Consider the following 18,687-nt stretch of genomic DNA (forward strand, 5'->3'; position numbering starts at 1 on the left):
CTATTAATCAGGTGATTTAAAAAAAAAAACGAAAAAAAACCATGAAAGTGTCCTATTTCGACAATTTTGAATTTTGGTAGATGGTTGTTAAGGACGCTTGAATTTTGGTAGATGGTTGTTAAGGACGCTTATTTGTTAGCGATGTATGTAGTCTCAGTTGCCAAAAGATTTCAGCCCGAATCGTGGGTCAAATAATCAAAAAGTCGCCCATTTTTCTCTTTACCATTGGTTTCTATTGGACATGAAACTATCGGAAGTCGCGGGAGCCAATGTTGAAAAGTCGCCCAATTTTTTTCTTAACCATTGGTTTCTATGGGACAGGAAATTGTCAAAAGTCGTGGGAAAACTCTTCAAAAGTCGCCCAATTGGGCTACCAAATCGCGGGTTTGGCAACCCACGTGTGTAACCACTGTGGTGAAACTAGAAGCGCTGAGTTACATTGGCACCCGAGACTGCCTGGTTGATAATATTAATGAGGTGACGTCATGCGTACTTGCGTAGTATACTACTAGGGCTGTGTATGATTTGCCTGAACTGATGATGTATTAGAATTAATATTGCAAGACCATTTGTCAGAATCCAATCATTTAGGGGCTGTGCAATAATTATGAGCCAATAATTATGAGGGGGGAGCAAGACAATTTTGGCGATCGGGTAAGGCCTAGGGGAGGGGCAAGCAAAATATGGAATCGCATATTATTTTCCTTCTCGCTGCCCTCGGAACATACATGATCATTTAAGGTTTGGAAATTGTGATCACAAAAATTTGGCATGTGCAAGGGGGGAGGGTTTGACAGGCTGTCTCCCCATTTAGGCATACATACCAACCCACTCCCTTTTTTTTTTTTTTTGGGGAGGGGGGGGCAATGGGGGACAAGGTGAATTGTAGGGGGAAGTCAACCAATTTTGACCAAAATTGTAAAAAGTTGAACTTTTGTAAGGGGGGCTACGTTGAAAGTGGGTGGGGGAACTGGGGAAAGAAAAGCATTTGGAGGATGCAGTGGCGTAGCCAGGACTTTTTCTGAGGGGGGCAATGCAAATATCCAGGGGGAAAAACTTTGACGAAAATTGTCAAAACTGGGCTAAATGCCCGGGCTGAAAATGACAAAAAAGGCCTCAAAATCTTAAATATCAGGGCGGCCAGCATCCCCGGGAAATAGGGGCAAGGCTTCTCACAGAGGGCAGCCCCTTGCTACGTGTCTAGGGGAATGCCCTTGACCCCCCGCCACCCTAGTGCCGCCACTGCTAGCTACGCCATTTACCACCCCTCGGGCGCGAAATAAACATAATTACCCCACCCCTTAGTTAAATTAAAAAAGATAGAACCCGAAGCAACAATGTGCGCCTGCGTCCGTGTAACTGTAGATGAACCCTTAATTGTCGCTGTATAAAAATTGTTTGATGATCCTTCTGTTCCAAAAAAAAATCAAATTTGTTGTGTAATAATTATGAGCCCTCGGGTGCCAAAATTGCTTGCTGCCTACTTCTGCCTGCCCAAAATAACCTGCCCGCCGCCCCTCACTCTCTGGGGCGAAGCGATGGGCCTACTTGCTTATTTTAATTACTTCAGATTGGTCCAAGCATTAATTAATTAATTGATTGATTGATTGATTGATTGATTGATTGATTGATTATTGATGATTGATTGATTGATTGATTGATTGATTGATTGATTGATTGATTGATTGATTGATTGATTGATTGATTGATTGACTGATTGATTGATTGATTGATTTTAAACTTACTTCGGTGTACGCCTAAAGAGTAATATTTGAGTGAGTTTGTGAGTGAAAGAAAAATAAAAGAAAGAAAAATAACTCAATCCGACACGCTAGCTCATTAATATTCATGACCTGCTCTATGCAGTGGCGCATATGCATATGTCAACAGAATGCGGCCATTTAAAAAAATTTGTCCGAGAGGCGTCAAGTAGAGGAATATAAAATGGAAATTGCCTCCTTTTGAGCTGACCGATGTAAGTAAACCGTGTGGCATATTAATTATGCTCCAACGTAGACTATCAACGTTCCCATTTTAGTTGATTTTGAGCGCTAACTTACGACAAAATTACATTTTTGACCTAAACACATGTGCTAGCGTAGAAATGTAATTAAGCCAAAATTAGAGTACACAGCCATCTAAACCGCCCAATTCTGAAAAATTGGTCGATAATATTGCCTCAAATGTTACATGTGCTTGAAAACCAACATGCCTGGATGTCTTGCAAAGTTGAATTTTTGGGAAATAATGAATCAATCTATGAATTCCTGAGAGTTTAAAGACAGTTTGACAGATTCAAAAGTTCAGTCGAAAATTTACGTTTTCTAGAACTTGTAAATTGTATTTCGGAGGCTCAGATATTAAAATTTTATAGCAAGAATGTAATTTTGGAATGTTTGACATATGCCTACAATTTGGTAGAGAAATCGGTGTGAAGTATAACATAATGTCAATGGTCCAAAAATAAAACAGCGAGTGGTGCAAGCGAGGACCCAAGTCATAGGCTTCAAGTGAAAATCTGATTAAGGCTATAAAAATAACAATGAGAAAATAGTAATATATAAACCTTTACCTTTAAGATGAGGTATAACTTTTATTTTTCTGATGATTATTTCTGGGCCAAATTTGATATTTAATGTGGCAAATTCATCCCATTTTTTGCTCAAAACCTCGAAAAGAGGTAGTATCCTTAAGAAGGGGCCCAATGATTTTCACAGTGTGAAATACTGTGACCCTCCAGGCAATTTGCCCTTCATAATGTTATGATTGCCAGAGAATTCCTAATAATTAATTGGCATGCTATTTGGTTTGATTCATGTAGGGCCGACACAACCGCACATAGGCACATTCTTGGCGATGCTAGTGGCAGACAAGCTAGGCCTGTAGCTGAACGACAGTTATCAGCACTAGCCTTATCAATTGTTAGGGTTATTATGCATTCGGTGATGATAGGAGCTGCTGTCACAAAATCGCAGGTAAGTGTAGGCAGGGTCTTAGCTAGCCACCCGTCTGGCCGTCAATTTAGACAGGGAGTTTGCTCCTGGGACGGGCAAAATTAATGCCATTGGCAGATGCTATATTATAAATTTTATGTTTTGAGAAGCTAATTGATCTTTTTAGTAGACCAGATTTGTAGGAGAAGGCCATATCAGCACATATTTGAACTCTTTGAACCCCCAATGGGCTATAGACGTCTGGTAAATGTTTTAAAGGTCAAATTAGGACAGGCAATTTTATTCAAATGACGGGCAACCCTCAATTTCTAGCTAAGACCCTGAGTGTAGGAAACCTGTTTTGTTACTATAAGGGTATGTGAAATGGGGTGAAGTCAAGGGGAGGACACTGTCTGAGGTTTTCCAATCGTTTGAATAAAATTGCTCATCCTAAATTTGACAACATGCATTAAAAGTTTCAATGAGTTAAAACATATTATTATGTTCATATGACATTCATTTGTAAATTTGATTATCTTATGAGTCTAATGAACTTTTCAACAGCTATAATACAAGCTTAGCTGTCAAAGGCATTCATTTTGCCTGTCCCAGAAACAAATTACCTGTCCAAAATGATGAGTGGACTTGGAGCTAATAGGAGGAGGAAGGGTTTGCATTTTACACAGGGGAAACCGATGCTTGTAATTGTGAGCGGTCATGTGAAGCCTCAATCATTATGTCTTGTATCCACCATTCTCCCACATGAATCTCTGATATTATTTCTAGTTCTTTTCAGAAATGAAATTGTGTAACCCAAAGCATAAAATGTTATGATAAAATTATCCTTGAATCTTTGATTTTCAGGATGTACAGGACCTGATTGACTCTCAACCTGAAGCAGTTGGTCATTTTCTATGGCAACACATCGAGGCAGATATGCAACTGATGGCTGCATCTTGGGGCAAGAGTTTTGATGATTGCCTCTTTATCGTACATCTTGTGCTACAACGGATTGCCACAAAGAAGCAAGATAATCAAAGTAAGGGGTATAAATATATTGCAAGCTTCAGCGGTCGACTAAATGTCTTCACTACAAAAGTGTCACACAAATATGGACCAAATTAACAATTTTATTGTTGACACCTGAACCCCATGGGTACTACCTGCTGATTGGCTACAAGAAGTCTGTGATGATTTATTGAGCCAATAAGCAACATGGTAAGAATGGTGGTAGGGCTGAAGAGGCATTAACCCCATGAGTACTTCCTGCTGATTGGTTACAAGAAGACTATTAGGATTTCTTGAGCCAATCAGCAACATGGTAAGAATGGTGGTAGGATTGAGCTTATTCAGAAGCTGTATGTCCACCATAAAATTTTTGTTTTGAAGAAGCCCATTGATGTCATAACTATAAGGCCAACATTGCAGCTATATAAAATACTATTTTATATGGATTATTCTGGGTTTCAGAGCTTAAAGTTTGTTAAATTCATAGACTACATGAGGCCATTATTTATGCTTTCGGGGATTGTTTCTACAGCTCATCTAGAATAGTAAATTAACATTTCTAGCATGGCATACAACGAAAGAACAAATAGTAGTACACTCAGGATTCTGATTTGGGATGTTTGAGTTTCAATTCTGAAATGCTCTTTGTTTTGTTGTGTTTATTTGTGACCAATCGAAATGTTTATGTAAATTTGTAAAATTCTTAATGTAAACAATTTTTATAGGAAGGAGAGACTCTGAAGAGGGCACCAATTGGGACAATTTATTGACCTCCAAGAAATCAAGAGCATCTTGGGAAGCTGCATTTGCTAAGGCGTATGTGACACCAATTGTGGAGGTATGATTGTAATTTTAAAAATCATTAAAAATCCTTGCAGGTATTCCTTATAATGGCCAACAATGAAGGCTCATGATTCTTTGTACACAAGTTTTAGAGTACTTCTATTTTGTTATGAGTTCAGGTCTAAAATTGTTAGGCAAAATTTCAAAGTTGTCCCACTGTTAAGATAGCTCATTCGATAAGGCGTTCGACTATGGTGTGAGAGGTTGCTGGTTTGAGCTTTGGCGGTGAAAATTGAGTTAGTTTGAAAATCATCTGGACAAGGATCAAACTTACTGCTAGTAATTGTCACGGTGTAACCTGTATGAAACTCAGGGAGCAAATCCTGGCTGCAAAGGTCAATTGTGGAATGTCTAGGGTGTGCGCACCTAAGCTGCAAAGTCCACGAGTTGTTGTGAATAGTTTATGGAATGATGTGAGGCCATAGTGGTCAGCGAGAACGTGTAAAGTGTGCTGAGGCTTGTGGATCAACATATAGGTGTTGTGTCTGTACATAGTGCACTACAAATCACTGCGCTTTTTTTTTTTTATACTGAACTTAAATTTTTGTACTCATGTATGTTAAAATTTTTTCCAATTTATTTTTCCAAATGATCTTCTAATTCAGCACTTGGAAGACAAGGTTAAAGCAGCAAATCAGACTCTTCAGTCAGACAAGAGATTCAGCACCAATCCTTTGATGCACCTGCTGCACAAATCCCAGCCAACAAGTGGAATAAGTGATCCCCAGGATATGTGTGTGCTTCATACCTTCCCAGATGTGTGGCAATACAGACCACAGATTACTATTGAGAGTCTACTGCAGTATCTGGACAGGCTGCATAATGTTCAGGATGATAATGGTGGACAAACATCATTTGTATTGTTACGTGAATTTCTTGCTAAGGTTAGTGCTGCTGTTATTTCTACATATTTTTAAGGAAATGTAATCATGGATAATTAAACCTTAAAAGTACCAAGTATAATTTGCTATTGTGAACTTCATTGTCATTCTCAACTAGGAGTATAACCTATTAAATCAAAAAAGAACCCAGTGTGTATTGCTACGGTAATTCTTCCATATTGAATTGTCAAGCTTGGGGGTTCAAAATGAAACAATAATTTCCATCTTTAACCTCGAGAAATTACATAGGTTTGGGCAAAATTTGTCGGATGCATGGCCAAACAGTACAGAGGTACGCTTTTAAGCCCTCCATGAGCAACATGCAAGTCAGGACTATAATCTCTCTGGTACAACCAATATTTTGCATGTACAATAAAACAGATAGGCCTACATAAAAATTGCCTTTTTTGGTTTAGAGTTTGGGTTAGGACCCAGGGGTTAGAATTAGAGTGATCATAAATTGTATCATAAAATATTCCAAATATACCAAGTTATGATCACAAATTTATGGAAATCATGATGAAAACTTATTTTCTTTAGCTGTGCCTTCAAATATATATGATTATAATTATATCAACTGTGATATTGAAATATAGATTTAAATTTTCTGTTAATACAAAATTAAGATTGTACTCGGACACAGAAAACAAATAAAACTCAAACTATATAGTTATTGCAACAAACATTTTCAGGATCACATCTTGTCCATGGTGGGTCATTTGCCAGACCTGATTAGACTCCAGCAGGTTCTCATTGACCAGTTTCACAGACGGATTGATGCAGCGGAAGCAACAAAGATGACCATTCAAGAGTTCTTGAACAAAGCCATGCCAGGTAAGAGATGGCGTCAACAACCCTACTGCAGGTACCATTGCCGTGGCTGAACCAACCGCATTCTATTGTTCTGAAAAATTGAAAATAGCTCAATCACCAGTTCTGCAAGGGGACCTCCTTTATCCAGGCCTTGAAATTTGAGGAGTGCGAGTGTGATTGCACCTCTGCACTCCTAAAGGCCAGTGAACATGGACCTTTTCGAGCATCATTATTTCTGAATTGTATGTCAAAAGTTTATAAAACTATACATTTTTGGAAAGGAAATGAGTCAAGGAATCCCATGGTGACGTCAGATTTGTTCAAAAATCTTAAGTTTTTGAAAAAATCACAAAAATTCACTTTTTTACCCCAATTTTTTTGTGACAACTTAGAAAAAAATCCGTTCGGAGTAAAGCTTTTCATAAAGAAGAGACATAAAGGGAAGGTTTTTTGATTTTTTTTTTAAATTCGTCTCTTTTTCAAAATATTGAAAAAACATGTGAAAAAAGCAATTTTGTCACTCTATTAAGCTAAAAATTGCACAGAATGGTGTATATTTTTTGTTTAAAACTAATATTTTGAAAAAAAAATGAGAAAACCTTCCCTAGGCTTTGATGTACTCTAAACGATAGTGCACAAAGTTTACCTTTTGCTTGCATATTTTGCGAGTTATCTTGTCACAAAAATCGTGCAATATTGTCAAAAGTGAACTCTGAGAAATCGATGTTTTAGTAAAAAAATGTCAAAATTATGCACAAAACGTCCTTATATTTTAAAACGGTAAAAATGCGAAAACCTTCCCTAGGCTTTGATGTACTCTAAACGATAGTGCACAAAGTTTACCTTTTGCTTGCATATTTTGCGAGTTATCTTGTCACAAAAATCGTGCAATATTGTCAAAAGTGAACTCTGAGAAATCACTGTTTTAGTAAAAAAATGTCAAAATTATGCACAAAACGTCCTTATATTTTAAAACGGTAAGACTTTCTCGCTTCTAAAAGCTGTATCTGGTGCATGGTCTAAATATGCATCTTTTTGCACCAATAAATCTATAATGTCTGCTTTCAGTGCGCCAAAATTCAAAATAATTAAAAAATCTAAGTGGCATTTTGACTGCAAATGTTTGTTTTGTTTACACCACATTTGCTGGCGTGAACAACAAACCGAATGCGCCTAGACTGCGCTGGACATACGCGCAGAGTTGCGCCGCGTCACGCTAAGCGAATCACGCTGGTAATCAAAATATTTCGCATTCGCGCATTTCTGACTCATTATTTCCCGCCAATTTACTAAGCTGTCTTGAGCTATGTGACTTTTTAGAGTTGAAAAGAGTGAAACAAATCAAGCAAAAATACGAGTAAATATTAGCAAGTTGTATTTTATCAGTTTCAAGTGAAAGAATACATCTTGTGTTGATAAATATCAAGAAATCTCAAATTTGGGCGTGAACGAATGTGTCTTCCATTACTTTGGCCTTAAATGACCCCTAGGAGTGCGCACTCCTAAAAATATGATTGTGTTAATGTGTTGAGGACTGTGATTTTAGCACTCCTAAATGTCTTTAGGAGTGCGATTTATAGCACTCCTGGATATTTTAAAAGACAAGGCCTGCACTACATATCTGATTTGTTTGGTACCCAAGAATTTTGATCCCTGGAGACACTATTTTCATTATATCCTCAGTTAAAAGTGATGCAGTGCATTTAGATGATACATAATGTATTTGTTTATTGTTTTGCCTTCAGATGTACATCAGTTGGTTCAGATATTCATCAAAGTATGGAATCAAGTCAGAGACTACATACCAAGTTACGGTAAGTGTTCATTTTTTTATTATTAACATTCTATTTGGCCAAAGCCAGGCAAAACCCAATAGTGGCTCAGAGGCCACTATAAATGAAAGGGAAGCCTGAAACACAAACAAACACAAAAAGGACCAGTATACAAATGGGTGACAAACTGACAAAAAAGTATTTCTTGGCAAAACTGGAACACTATGAACGCTAGTGGCTCCACGATAAACACACACACATAGCGCGGTGCAGGAGAAGGCATACACGCGCCTTACATAATCCATTGCGTACACGCTTAGTACACTACATGGACGCAACACGCATGTTCCAGTTTGGCACTTGACAACTGACGCAGGAAGGCATGCAGGGGGTAAAATGAGATTTTTGTTAGAGATAGTCTGCAGAAGGGGGATCAAGAGCACAACCTTAAAAGGTTCCAGAGATTGGGTCTGGGATGAAAGTGTGTAACTATTTTGGAGAAGCACACAGAGAGTTGCGGATCTTGTTTTGTTGCATTTTTGTCCAATTTTAATTTTTGTGGCCACTTTACAGAAATTCCAATTTGCTCATAGCTATATATGCCCATTGATTTCAGAGCCAAATATGTTTCTCAAAAGTAGTAAGTCATTTATTTTTCAAATGTATCTATTAAATTTACCATTGCTTTTCTTTTTTTCTCTAGGTGGCATTGTAGTACCCCGTGACCTATGTAATCAGGTGATGGATACATCACATAGTATTGCTATGATGCTACCAACACGGAGGGAAGCTGGACTTTGCTCTACCGCATTGGTAGATTTCCTCATAGGAACACACAATGAAATGGTACAATTCTACCAACGGACTACCAAAAGTACAACAAAGTATGTAATTGGTTTTTTGTTAATTATTATTTTGTGGTTTTTGAGAATGTTTACAGAACAAGGCTCTATCATGGCTGCCATCACTTACCCACACATCCTCAGTATCTGTCAACTCTGCCATAGTTTCTTGATTCAGGTATTAAACAGCAAAAGCTGAAAACATAACAGCTAATTAGGGACTTTGACCATGTGAGCAACCAGTGCTGATTTGATTGATTGTTCTTGCTCCAATTACTAAATCATCATCATCAGTCGGCTGCGGAGCAGGCGATCTACAAGCTTTCTCCAACTAATGCGATCTTGGGCTTAATACAGACTAGTATTCAGCACCTTGTCCTGTAAATTTGGTCAGAATCTGTTAGGAGCTGAAACTTTAAAACTGTAAGGAAAAAATGGCCCGACATCCATGCAATATAAGCTTTAGCCAAATCCAGTAAAATATTACTCAGAATCTGAGCTTTTGCCATCTTGGCTGATGGCATTCTCTTGGTCGGGCTGACGTCACAAAGGGGAAATAGCCTTGTAAAACCAGTGTGCGCATGTGCAGTTCCCCTTTCTCGAGCTGGTTGCTATGCGCGCGCTTGTGCAAAGGGGACGAAGGGGACAAGGTTCCCGGATGTCCGACCGAGTGAATTATCACAGATGATCTGATCCGCTGCTTCTCCCCGAAACTTGGTTGCTGATGACACATCCTCATTACCCGCAAATGACACTGATTTTAGGATGATACTTGATTGAGAATGTATGCCCCATGTTCACAAACTTTAGGCTGTGATTGAAGCATGCCACAAACTTATCTTTGCATTGGCTTCCGCAATCCGCATGTCACCAAAACAAAAGTCGTAATTTTTTTCCCATTCATTTTGTTGCAGGTGTGATCCTATCCAGCCGAGTGATGCCACACACAACCATCTTGTAGCATATGATAAAGACACAGATCTTCTTCCTCTAGTCCTGTCGCACAGAGACTATGCAATGGAGGCAGGACAAGGTACTACTCATACCTTCAACTTACCAGCGCTTCAGAGACAAATTGAAGAACGCTTCATGAGAGGGCGCCCTGAGATCATTCGCAAGATAGAGCAGCTTGTCTTCCGCCAAGACTCGCATGATGCGGTAGTGTTTCAGACGCTTAGGAATAGGATACCTCAAGTAAGTCAGGAATGTGACTGTTTGTTTATTTTGTTTGTTTGTTTACAAAATGCAAGTCAATAGAAAGATTTAGTTTGCATCATGTTTGCTGGAGTAACAACATCAAATGCAACTTGATTGTTGGCCATACTTGTAGTAGTAACCTGAAAGCCATGTCACTCGCATCTAGTCACTGAGTCACAACAGTCCTGATTGGCAACTCCATCCTTGCATCATCACAACATTTTCCCTTCAAGTTGCAATAGATTTAAGGTTTAAGATGTCAGCATATCTACTTAAAGTGAGTTGGAAGGGAGCATGACGGTGACACACATATTGACACGCTGCTAGTTATGGTATGGGTTCTATAAAGGAGATCTCAAGGCAGTGGTGTAGCGTGAGTCGTCCTATTGGGGGACACCTACCATGATTGGGGAGGGGGACACAAGCCATTTTGCTCGATTGGGAGCATGTGCCCCTATGACACTACACCACTATCACAAGGCCTGATATAAGCAGTGTTATTTCCTCCCCCATGTACATGATTTTTCTCTGGACAGGGGAAAAATGCCCAAAACATTAGTTTTTATACATTATTGCCCTTAACTCAAGAACTGCAAGACATATGGAAGTGATTATTGGCTTCCTTGACTAATTTCCTTTAATGCTCTGCATGCTAGCCATGGGCTTCAACATAAAAATCCCAAGAAAATATCAAGAGCTATCTTAAGAACCACTGAAACAATACTAGGCTTGTTTGTACTCACTTTGATGCATTTTTCATGCTGATTCCAAATATGGGCATGAAAATGTACAACTCTGAAATTTTTGAATTAAAAAAAATTTGAAACTTGTCGTCTGCAGTCGTCGCCCGCGTGGAGAGATTTAAGATCAATGTATAAATATTGAGAAGTACACAACATACTTTAGTTAAATGGCTGAAACTGAAAACATGGCACCTGCCTTCCCACTTGCCTTAACCTAAAACAACTTTGAGGGACTGACCAACATTTCTTATTTTGCTTATTCCATGACACACCTATAACATTGCAATTATATTTTGATTTCATTTGCAGAAGAGTTTACCCCATCTGTCCAGCATCAGATCCTGTCCCAACTCAAGTCTTTGTCTGATCTCAGTGACTGTCTGGCTGTTCTTGTCATTGCTATTGGTTTCCTAGTGACGTCGCCATGCCAACCTGATATGCACATAAGGAAATACCTGCATACAACTCTCAGTCTGCCTCCTCAAGCCTCATCAAAGGTAAATGACTTGAAGTGTGAGAATATTTTTTTTTTTTTTTTTTTTGGGGGAGGGAGAATTTGGTGAAACCTTTTCTGTAGCTTGTGCTAAAATGCACAATTTGTGTTACTTTGAAGGGGGTACTACACCCCTGGCCAATTTTGTACATGTTTTTTGCATTTTTCTCAAAAATTATAACGCATTGGTGACAAATAAGATATGTATATTATAGGGGCAAGGACTACAACTACTGCACTGTAATATACATATCTTACTTGTCACCAATGCGCCATAATTTTTGAGAAAAATGCAAAAATAGGCACAAAATTGGGCAGGGTGTAGTACCCCCTTAATGTACCAATGTAGTGAAAATTGTGCTCCACTTAACTCATCAGATTTTGTTTTAAATGTCAGCTCGATTGCTCAACAGTCAGTTTATCAAGCCTTGTCAGCTTCTAACATTCAGTGCTGCACACAATTTGAGCACCCTCACATAGCAATCACTTCTCAATTCAGTCGAATGAACAATTTCAACTCAGTAGGTAGGCATTAAGTTTTTTACCTCCCCTTCCTGCATATTCACCCCTTTTCTTATTTGGGGTATTTTTTGACAAAGGAACAAACCAAAAAAAAAAAAAAAAAACAAGTTTGGCATCTCCACTTACCAGATTTGCATGCTTCAACAAAATGCTTGTGTCACTAACAGCTAACACAAACAAAACCTACATAAATTCTGACTGTTCCCTCTGAAAAGGTATAGACGAATCCAATTTCACGCACTCCTACACCTCAATGGCAGCCATAGCCGTGACGGGGACCCAGCTATCTCACCTAATATGTGAAATGATGCGGCCTTGAAGGGTATTTTAAACTGCATTCTATCACCTGTGTTACACGTAGACAAAAGAATGATGACAGTTTACAACACAAAAGAATCTAACATCGAATTTTAAGCGGCTTTAATCCACCCAATTGGGCAGTCACAACACCAGTTAGGTGCTGCGGGGACCCAAAAATGGCCAACCAAATCCTGACCATGACATGGCTCGTTGGATTCGTCTATAATGAAAAAAGTGCATAACACAATATCTAATACAAAAAATAAGGAAATTAGCAGACTATTAATAAAGTTTAATCCTGTATTTTTACATAGGCTCATGAGTACTGTCGTGTACATCACATTTTATCCTTGTGGCAGACTTTGGCTGTGGAACAAGCATGCAGAAATAAGCAGGTGTGTTGGAAATGTTTTATACTACATAGCTCAGCGATAGCGACTGGTTTTTAGCCAATGAGGTAGTGCTTTTTGTTGCATTAGGAAAAGTGCGCTACCTTATTGGTCAAATACCAATCGCTCATCGCTCAGCGATGGAGTATAAATTCAGCTTACGAGCACATGGTGTCTGTTTCATCACATACAGAGCTATAAGCTTAATACCATGTTAAAGGTTTATTCAGTGATTATGAGTTCTTAACTATTAGCAGGCTATGTTGGTACATCTATGACACTAACAAAGGTGCCAAAATCTGAATTTTAATGATTTTGACGATCCTCCTGATCAGCAAATCACTGAATAGGCCTTTAAGTAATTTTTTTTCGCATACAGAGCTATAAGTTTTATTCCACATTAAACGATGCTACTTGGAAGATTGACATGTAAATTTCAGCAGTATTAACACTTCCAAGTGTCTTCTTCATAAAAATACCCTGTCAAGAAAAATGAATGCACAATCTTTATAGTAACATTGTTTATCATGGTGTTAAACTTATAGCTCTGCATGTGAAATGATCATGTTGCGTCAAATAGATCAGTATGTGAGGCAAACAATGAGATATTAGGGCGGATAGCTCAATTTGACCATGTGCAACACTCATTATGAATTAATTATTAGCTCCCAGAAATTGCTTGAATTGCATTCATCAATGGGGACTGTATTTTAATAGTACACTGTGTGCTTTTTTGCTTAAAAGTTTTTCATTTGAAAGTGGATGTTAGTATGACTTTAATTTAAAGTCAACTTTGGTGGGTTTTTTTGGGTGCTGCAAGTGAACATAAAGATGATAGTTAATTGTGGAAGTCCAATAAAGGACCTAATACACCATTTTTCACCCTAATAAAAAACGTCAGTGAGCATTTCATTGGGCGCAACTTTGCCAGCATTCTCTCAAAGTGTTAGTGTACATGCACACGCTTAAAGATGCCACATAGATACACGCGTGAAACAGTTGTCTCAGCGTGTTGACGTCACTGCCACATCAGGATGAAAAATACTATAATTACTGAGTATGTCAAGGATGTTAATACATAGAATTTCAAGGTTATTACAATGACATATCTTACTTATTGAGTCAAAACTCTGTATAGATGAACATCTTTGTTTTGTTCATATTATATAGGATCCATTTGATGATATAGGGCATGAGTACCGAGCTGATCTGGATACGACTCAACGAGACAATATACAACAAGCACTGAGACATATCAATGTGGAACAATTGATAGCTGAGCTTTATGAATACATTACTCTGAACTTGAAGAGTTCCACCTACGAGGAACAACATGATGTCTCATGGAGGTAGGTTTCAGAAATAAAGGGTAATACCAAGTCCTTTACACCCAAATAATGTGTGTGAGGCAGTAAAAACGTAAATAATGGGCGAGGCGAAGCCTAACCCATTATTTAAATGTTCTTACTGCCGAGGACACATTATTTGGGTGTAAAGGATAAGGCATCAACCTTTGTTTATCATGCCTTTACCGCAAGAATAGTGTGATTTTTAAAGAGAAAATACCACTTTTCCCCTCATATATTTAAAGTTGTTTACATCAAGGTAATGCAGTACGCATATCACAGTGCAAGTGACATCATGTGTCACAGAAATATTGTACGCATGACCAAGTGTAATATGCTATGCGTAAAATGTGATACGGCGCTTGACCCATTATGGCTCTCACATGATGTGTTTTAACAAATCGGAGAGCATGATTCTGAATAATGGGCAGTCGAGGTAATATATTAGAGCTTAACTCATTCAGTTTTTGGATCTATTTCAAACTTACCAGTATAAGTGAAAAGCAACAATTGGAGCTAAATGGGACCTTATGGTATAGTAATCACTACCAATTGGGCGGGAATTGTTCACTTTTATTTCTGGAGTTAGTGACTATTGGTAAGTGCTGTGGTTCACACATATTAAATGCACTATACAAATTGTCAGTCCCAAAGGAAAAAGAAAAGATGTGATATTCTTTTTTTTGAACTGAAACGATAAATTGTTTAATCCCATAATTTTTGTCCTTGTAGAATCATAGATACCCTAGAAGCCTACATGGATACTAAATATGGTGATATTGATGAGAGTACAACTGAGGAAACTTATGCAGCTGAAATCCATGGACTGGACAGGTACTTTCCAGGAGAGCTTCAACTACAGCATATTGTGAATACATGGAAGGCTGTGGTTCACTTTTCAAAACAACAACTGTAAAACTTTTGTGATTCATAATCATTTAGTTTGCATTATATTTGTAGAAACAATTCCCACCAGTTCTTAAGTTTTGTGACTTGTTTTGAGTTTCATATTGAAATTTTCATTGACTTCACTTTAATTTGTTTGACTTAAAAGTCAATAATGTGTGATTTGCATGCAACAAATACATTCCTGTTTAAATGTTTGTTTTCACTGATCACATTATCCCCTTTTAATTTCGAGCCAAACAAATGAGGTGTAACGAAGAAAATTGCGATTTCATTCTAGCGCCTCTACGCTCGCTCGCAGATCGTAACATGTAATACTACACAGAGCATCGCGCTCGCCGTGTGTACACATAAGCTGACATCCACGGGAGATGTTAGCGAGCAGTCAATCGATGAACTCTGAATAAAACCGGGTCGACCCGGTTTTAATATAAAAAGTTAAATTTTACTGTTATTAAAGCACTTCAGGCTTAGTCTTTTATGTGGTATTTTAGTACATCACTGGACATTATAATTATGCAAAAAGTAGAAATCTGAGTAAAATTGAGGGCGTCGCTGTGAAGCAAATCACACATTATGGTTTTAAGTAGAGATAAATATATATTGGCACATATTGATGTGGTTTTCAGTCAAACAAATTAATTTAAAAACTACAGCTAGAATTAAGATATGACACAAATTAAGTCGTTCTCCCAGTATGTACCACCATATTTACCAGTGGTATTTTTGTATGGTAATACCCATTCAATGGGTGCGTCTTGTAAAGAATTCACGTAATTTGATTGGTTTTCTGGTGTATAACATCTCACAATAGTTGATAGTGATATTAGTCAGGCGCTAGCGCACGCGCAACGGCAATGCACGCTTGTTGCTCCTCATGATCGTAGCGATAATGCATTCGCGTAATACACATGCGAGAACTAAGAACGCGATTCGGCGGCTTAGATGTTCGTGATGGTATCATTCATTTAAAACAACAGGGATGTCCTCACAAAAGTAACATTATCGTAGTGGATACCGGCTGCGCCGGCATCCACTACTCAAAATATTGGCCAGCCCATCCATTATGACACGATATTGGATGGGCAAAAGACAAAATCCAATCTTTTATTCTCTAAATACTGTCCAGCATATATTGCAAAGTAGCTGAGGGCACATTACTGCAATGGAACATAATTTGACTTATGATCACAAAGTTGTAGGTTCAAACCCCAGCAGGCAGTGTTCCTTTATTTCCATTCTGCACAATACATAAATGGATACTGGTATATTTTGAAAAAGCAACCAACTGATAGCAAATTATACTGAGGAGTCTAGCCCAAATGCAAAAGAAGAAAAATGGGTACAATAATATTTGGGGTTGCACTGGATATCTGTTATATTATTTGTGAACTTCATAGCCAAGATAGGCTGTACATATGAAGTGTGTCACACTAGATGTACACATACACATTTCCCGTATATGTTACTTATTTTGCCTTTATTTGTATATAGAAAGATATATAACAAACATAAACAAATGCTATAAAGAAAAGGAAGATAAAAACACTAGATTATAAAAGATATAAATATGTATTTAAGTGTTATACCATTCCATATAATCAAAGGCAAGCATTATGTAGATGTATGCTTATAATATATATCAGCATTATTGTTTCGCATTGTTTCATGTAAATAGATTTGTTATTTTTGAGTAGTCATTACTGACATTTAAAGGGATTGATTATCAGTGATTTGCCGACCCAGAACACGCAAAAATTCATCAAAAATCAGTTTTGTGCATTTTGAAAATGTAAAAGCAATATGATAAAGACAAAACCAGATATCAAAATGAAGATAGAATAAAAGAACTTTGGTATTTTTCAAAGTTTTTAGGAGCCTGAGCTTTCGATCCTAGCGGGATCTTTATCAAAGATCCTGCTATCTTGATAGCATGTGCAAGGGTGTAAAATTTGGCATGGTATGGCGCTATTAGTAGATAACGAAGGATAGTAATGTACACTAGTATTTACATGTTTTATGCATTAGACATGATATAATTGATCAAATCTGCCTATTATAATTGTTGATCACTTGGTGCTCCAATTAGACAAATATTTTGTACAGAAAAATATGATAAAGCGTTTAATAGCACTCTCAAAATGTATGTAAAAATCATGAAATGTCATTGGCATTCAGAATTATGATTATTTGTATTGTGTATTTGTATTTGATATTAAGGGATAAGAAGAAGTTACATTGACTTTCCATAAGTGTTTAAAACTTGGAAGTCTTTCGTAGCAATGAGGAGCTGTTGTAAATAGATATCCAAAATTACAAAAAAAAACCTAATATATAAAATATATATTATAACTTGAATAAAACTAGTGCTAAAGTGTATCAAATGCAAGTAATCTACAGTTAAAAATATATTATTCATACTTTCATATGGAAACACATCTACAAGCACCTATATTCTTGTATATACATGACCTTTTATAAGTAGTATGTTGTGTATGATCCATGTATGAGAAAGATCAGTGTATCAATTGTGTTTATCATTTCTTCACATTATTATGTTTGATTAGGCATAAAATAGCAAATTTTTATTTAATTCCAGAGAATTTACTGAAATAAACAAAATATATTGAAATAAATAGTAGCTTTACTTATTTAAGTTTTCATCTTGCCTGAGCAGTTCACATAAATTGTGTGCTTCAAATTGGGTGCTATACAATATAATATTTAAACCAACAAAAATTATATAAGACGGTGGATTCCATATAGCCCATATGTTATGCTATGGGGAAATCAGCCATATTGGATTCTTATAGCATGGAGACCAAACCAGTGTTCCTAGCATGTTTTCTTAAGGTTTGGAATTTAAACAAATTTCAGCAGAAAGTTTACACAGCATAAATGGGCATACTCTAAAACCAAACTGTGTAGTTTCATTGTAAAAGTACATGTAATGCTTCTCTTTTATACAGAGAAGGATAAACTTGATATAAATAATGTAATATATGATTGGAACACTAAATTGTATAAATCCAGGAACATGTTATGTAAAATTGTTCCATTATATCTTATTTGATAGGTATTTGTTATTGATATCATACCATTGATTTTTGGTGCCAAAGTGTAATGTAAATATACCTTCTTCATTTCTGATTACTATATTTTATGTATATTTTTATATTATGATTTTGAGGGATATGAAAGGTTAAATCCTAAAAATTCTGTTCACACATATTTTCATCTTTCTTTGTGTATGAATTTACCGTAAAACATTATATATATTCTTGGGAAACTACTGTCAATGGGCTCTTCCATTTGAAATTCACACCCCTGTGAAAGATGGCACTGCTATCTCAATTCTAGAATATATAGTCAATCAAGGGGGACATTTCGGTGCATTTTATGCTAAAATCTAGCCCCAAACTGGGAAAAAAATTATGAAATCCAGTAGGATTTTACATAATTTTGGAAATTTGGTTTGAAAATCTTGCATGTTTTTAGATGAAAAATATTGGATATGAATGGTAAAACTGTTGAATTTGGTTGCACTTAAATTCTCTAGTATGTAGATACATATTGGGTTATTCCAGTTGAAATCCATACACCCCTACGGAAGACATGACCTTAATCTTCCCACACGTTGAGTGTGAATTTCAAATGGAGCTACCTGAATGGGCTCCTCCTTTTGAAATTCACACACCT

The 18,687-nt window shown here is 37.1% G+C and overlaps 2 protein-coding genes across 2 annotated transcripts in view; both read left to right on the plus strand.

The window, feature by feature from the left end:
• Positions 1-11,508, plus strand: part of LOC140163729 (E3 ubiquitin-protein ligase rnf213-alpha-like) — a 175,020-nt gene extending 163,512 nt beyond the window's left edge. The window contains exons 78-86 of the mRNA XM_072187044.1: positions 2,822-2,975; positions 3,798-3,972; positions 4,667-4,779; positions 5,390-5,668; positions 6,358-6,499; positions 8,224-8,292; positions 8,954-9,134; positions 10,007-10,286; positions 11,342-11,508. Coding sequence (XP_072043145.1) covers positions 2,822-2,975; positions 3,798-3,972; positions 4,667-4,779; positions 5,390-5,668; positions 6,358-6,499; positions 8,224-8,292; positions 8,954-9,134; positions 10,007-10,286; positions 11,342-11,446 — 1,498 coding nt within the window. The 3' untranslated portion in view covers positions 11,447-11,508. The remainder of the gene's footprint in view (positions 1-2,821; positions 2,976-3,797; positions 3,973-4,666; positions 4,780-5,389; positions 5,669-6,357; positions 6,500-8,223; positions 8,293-8,953; positions 9,135-10,006; positions 10,287-11,341) is intronic.
• On the plus strand, positions 11,470-15,817 carry LOC140163730 (E3 ubiquitin-protein ligase RNF213-like). The gene is made up of 4 exons (XM_072187045.1): positions 11,470-11,529; positions 12,662-12,742; positions 13,907-14,085; positions 14,815-15,817. Exons 1-4 carry the CDS (start codon positions 11,470-11,472, stop codon positions 14,996-14,998), a joined length of 504 nt encoding a protein of 167 aa, XP_072043146.1. The 3' UTR covers positions 14,999-15,817.
• Positions 15,818-18,687: the final 2,870 nt, after the last annotated feature.

This window comes from Amphiura filiformis, chromosome 11, assembly GCF_039555335.1.
Source record: "Amphiura filiformis chromosome 11, Afil_fr2py, whole genome shotgun sequence".
Taxonomy (NCBI): Eukaryota; Metazoa; Echinodermata; class Ophiuroidea; order Amphilepidida; family Amphiuridae; genus Amphiura; species Amphiura filiformis.

Bases quoted from the DNA above. Each gene is read 5' to 3' on its own strand.
- LOC140163730 (XM_072187045.1), top strand. From the start codon at position 11,470: ATGCACATAAGGAAATACCTGCATACAACTCTCAGTCTGCCTCCTCAA. The intron at 11,530-12,661 runs GTAAATGACTTG...ATTTTTACATAG, and splicing joins CTCCTCAAGCCTCATCAAAG to GCTCATGAGTACTGTCGTGT. The intron at 14,086-14,814 runs GTAGGTTTCAGA...TTGTCCTTGTAG, and splicing joins CAACATGATGTCTCATGGAG to AATCATAGATACCCTAGAAG.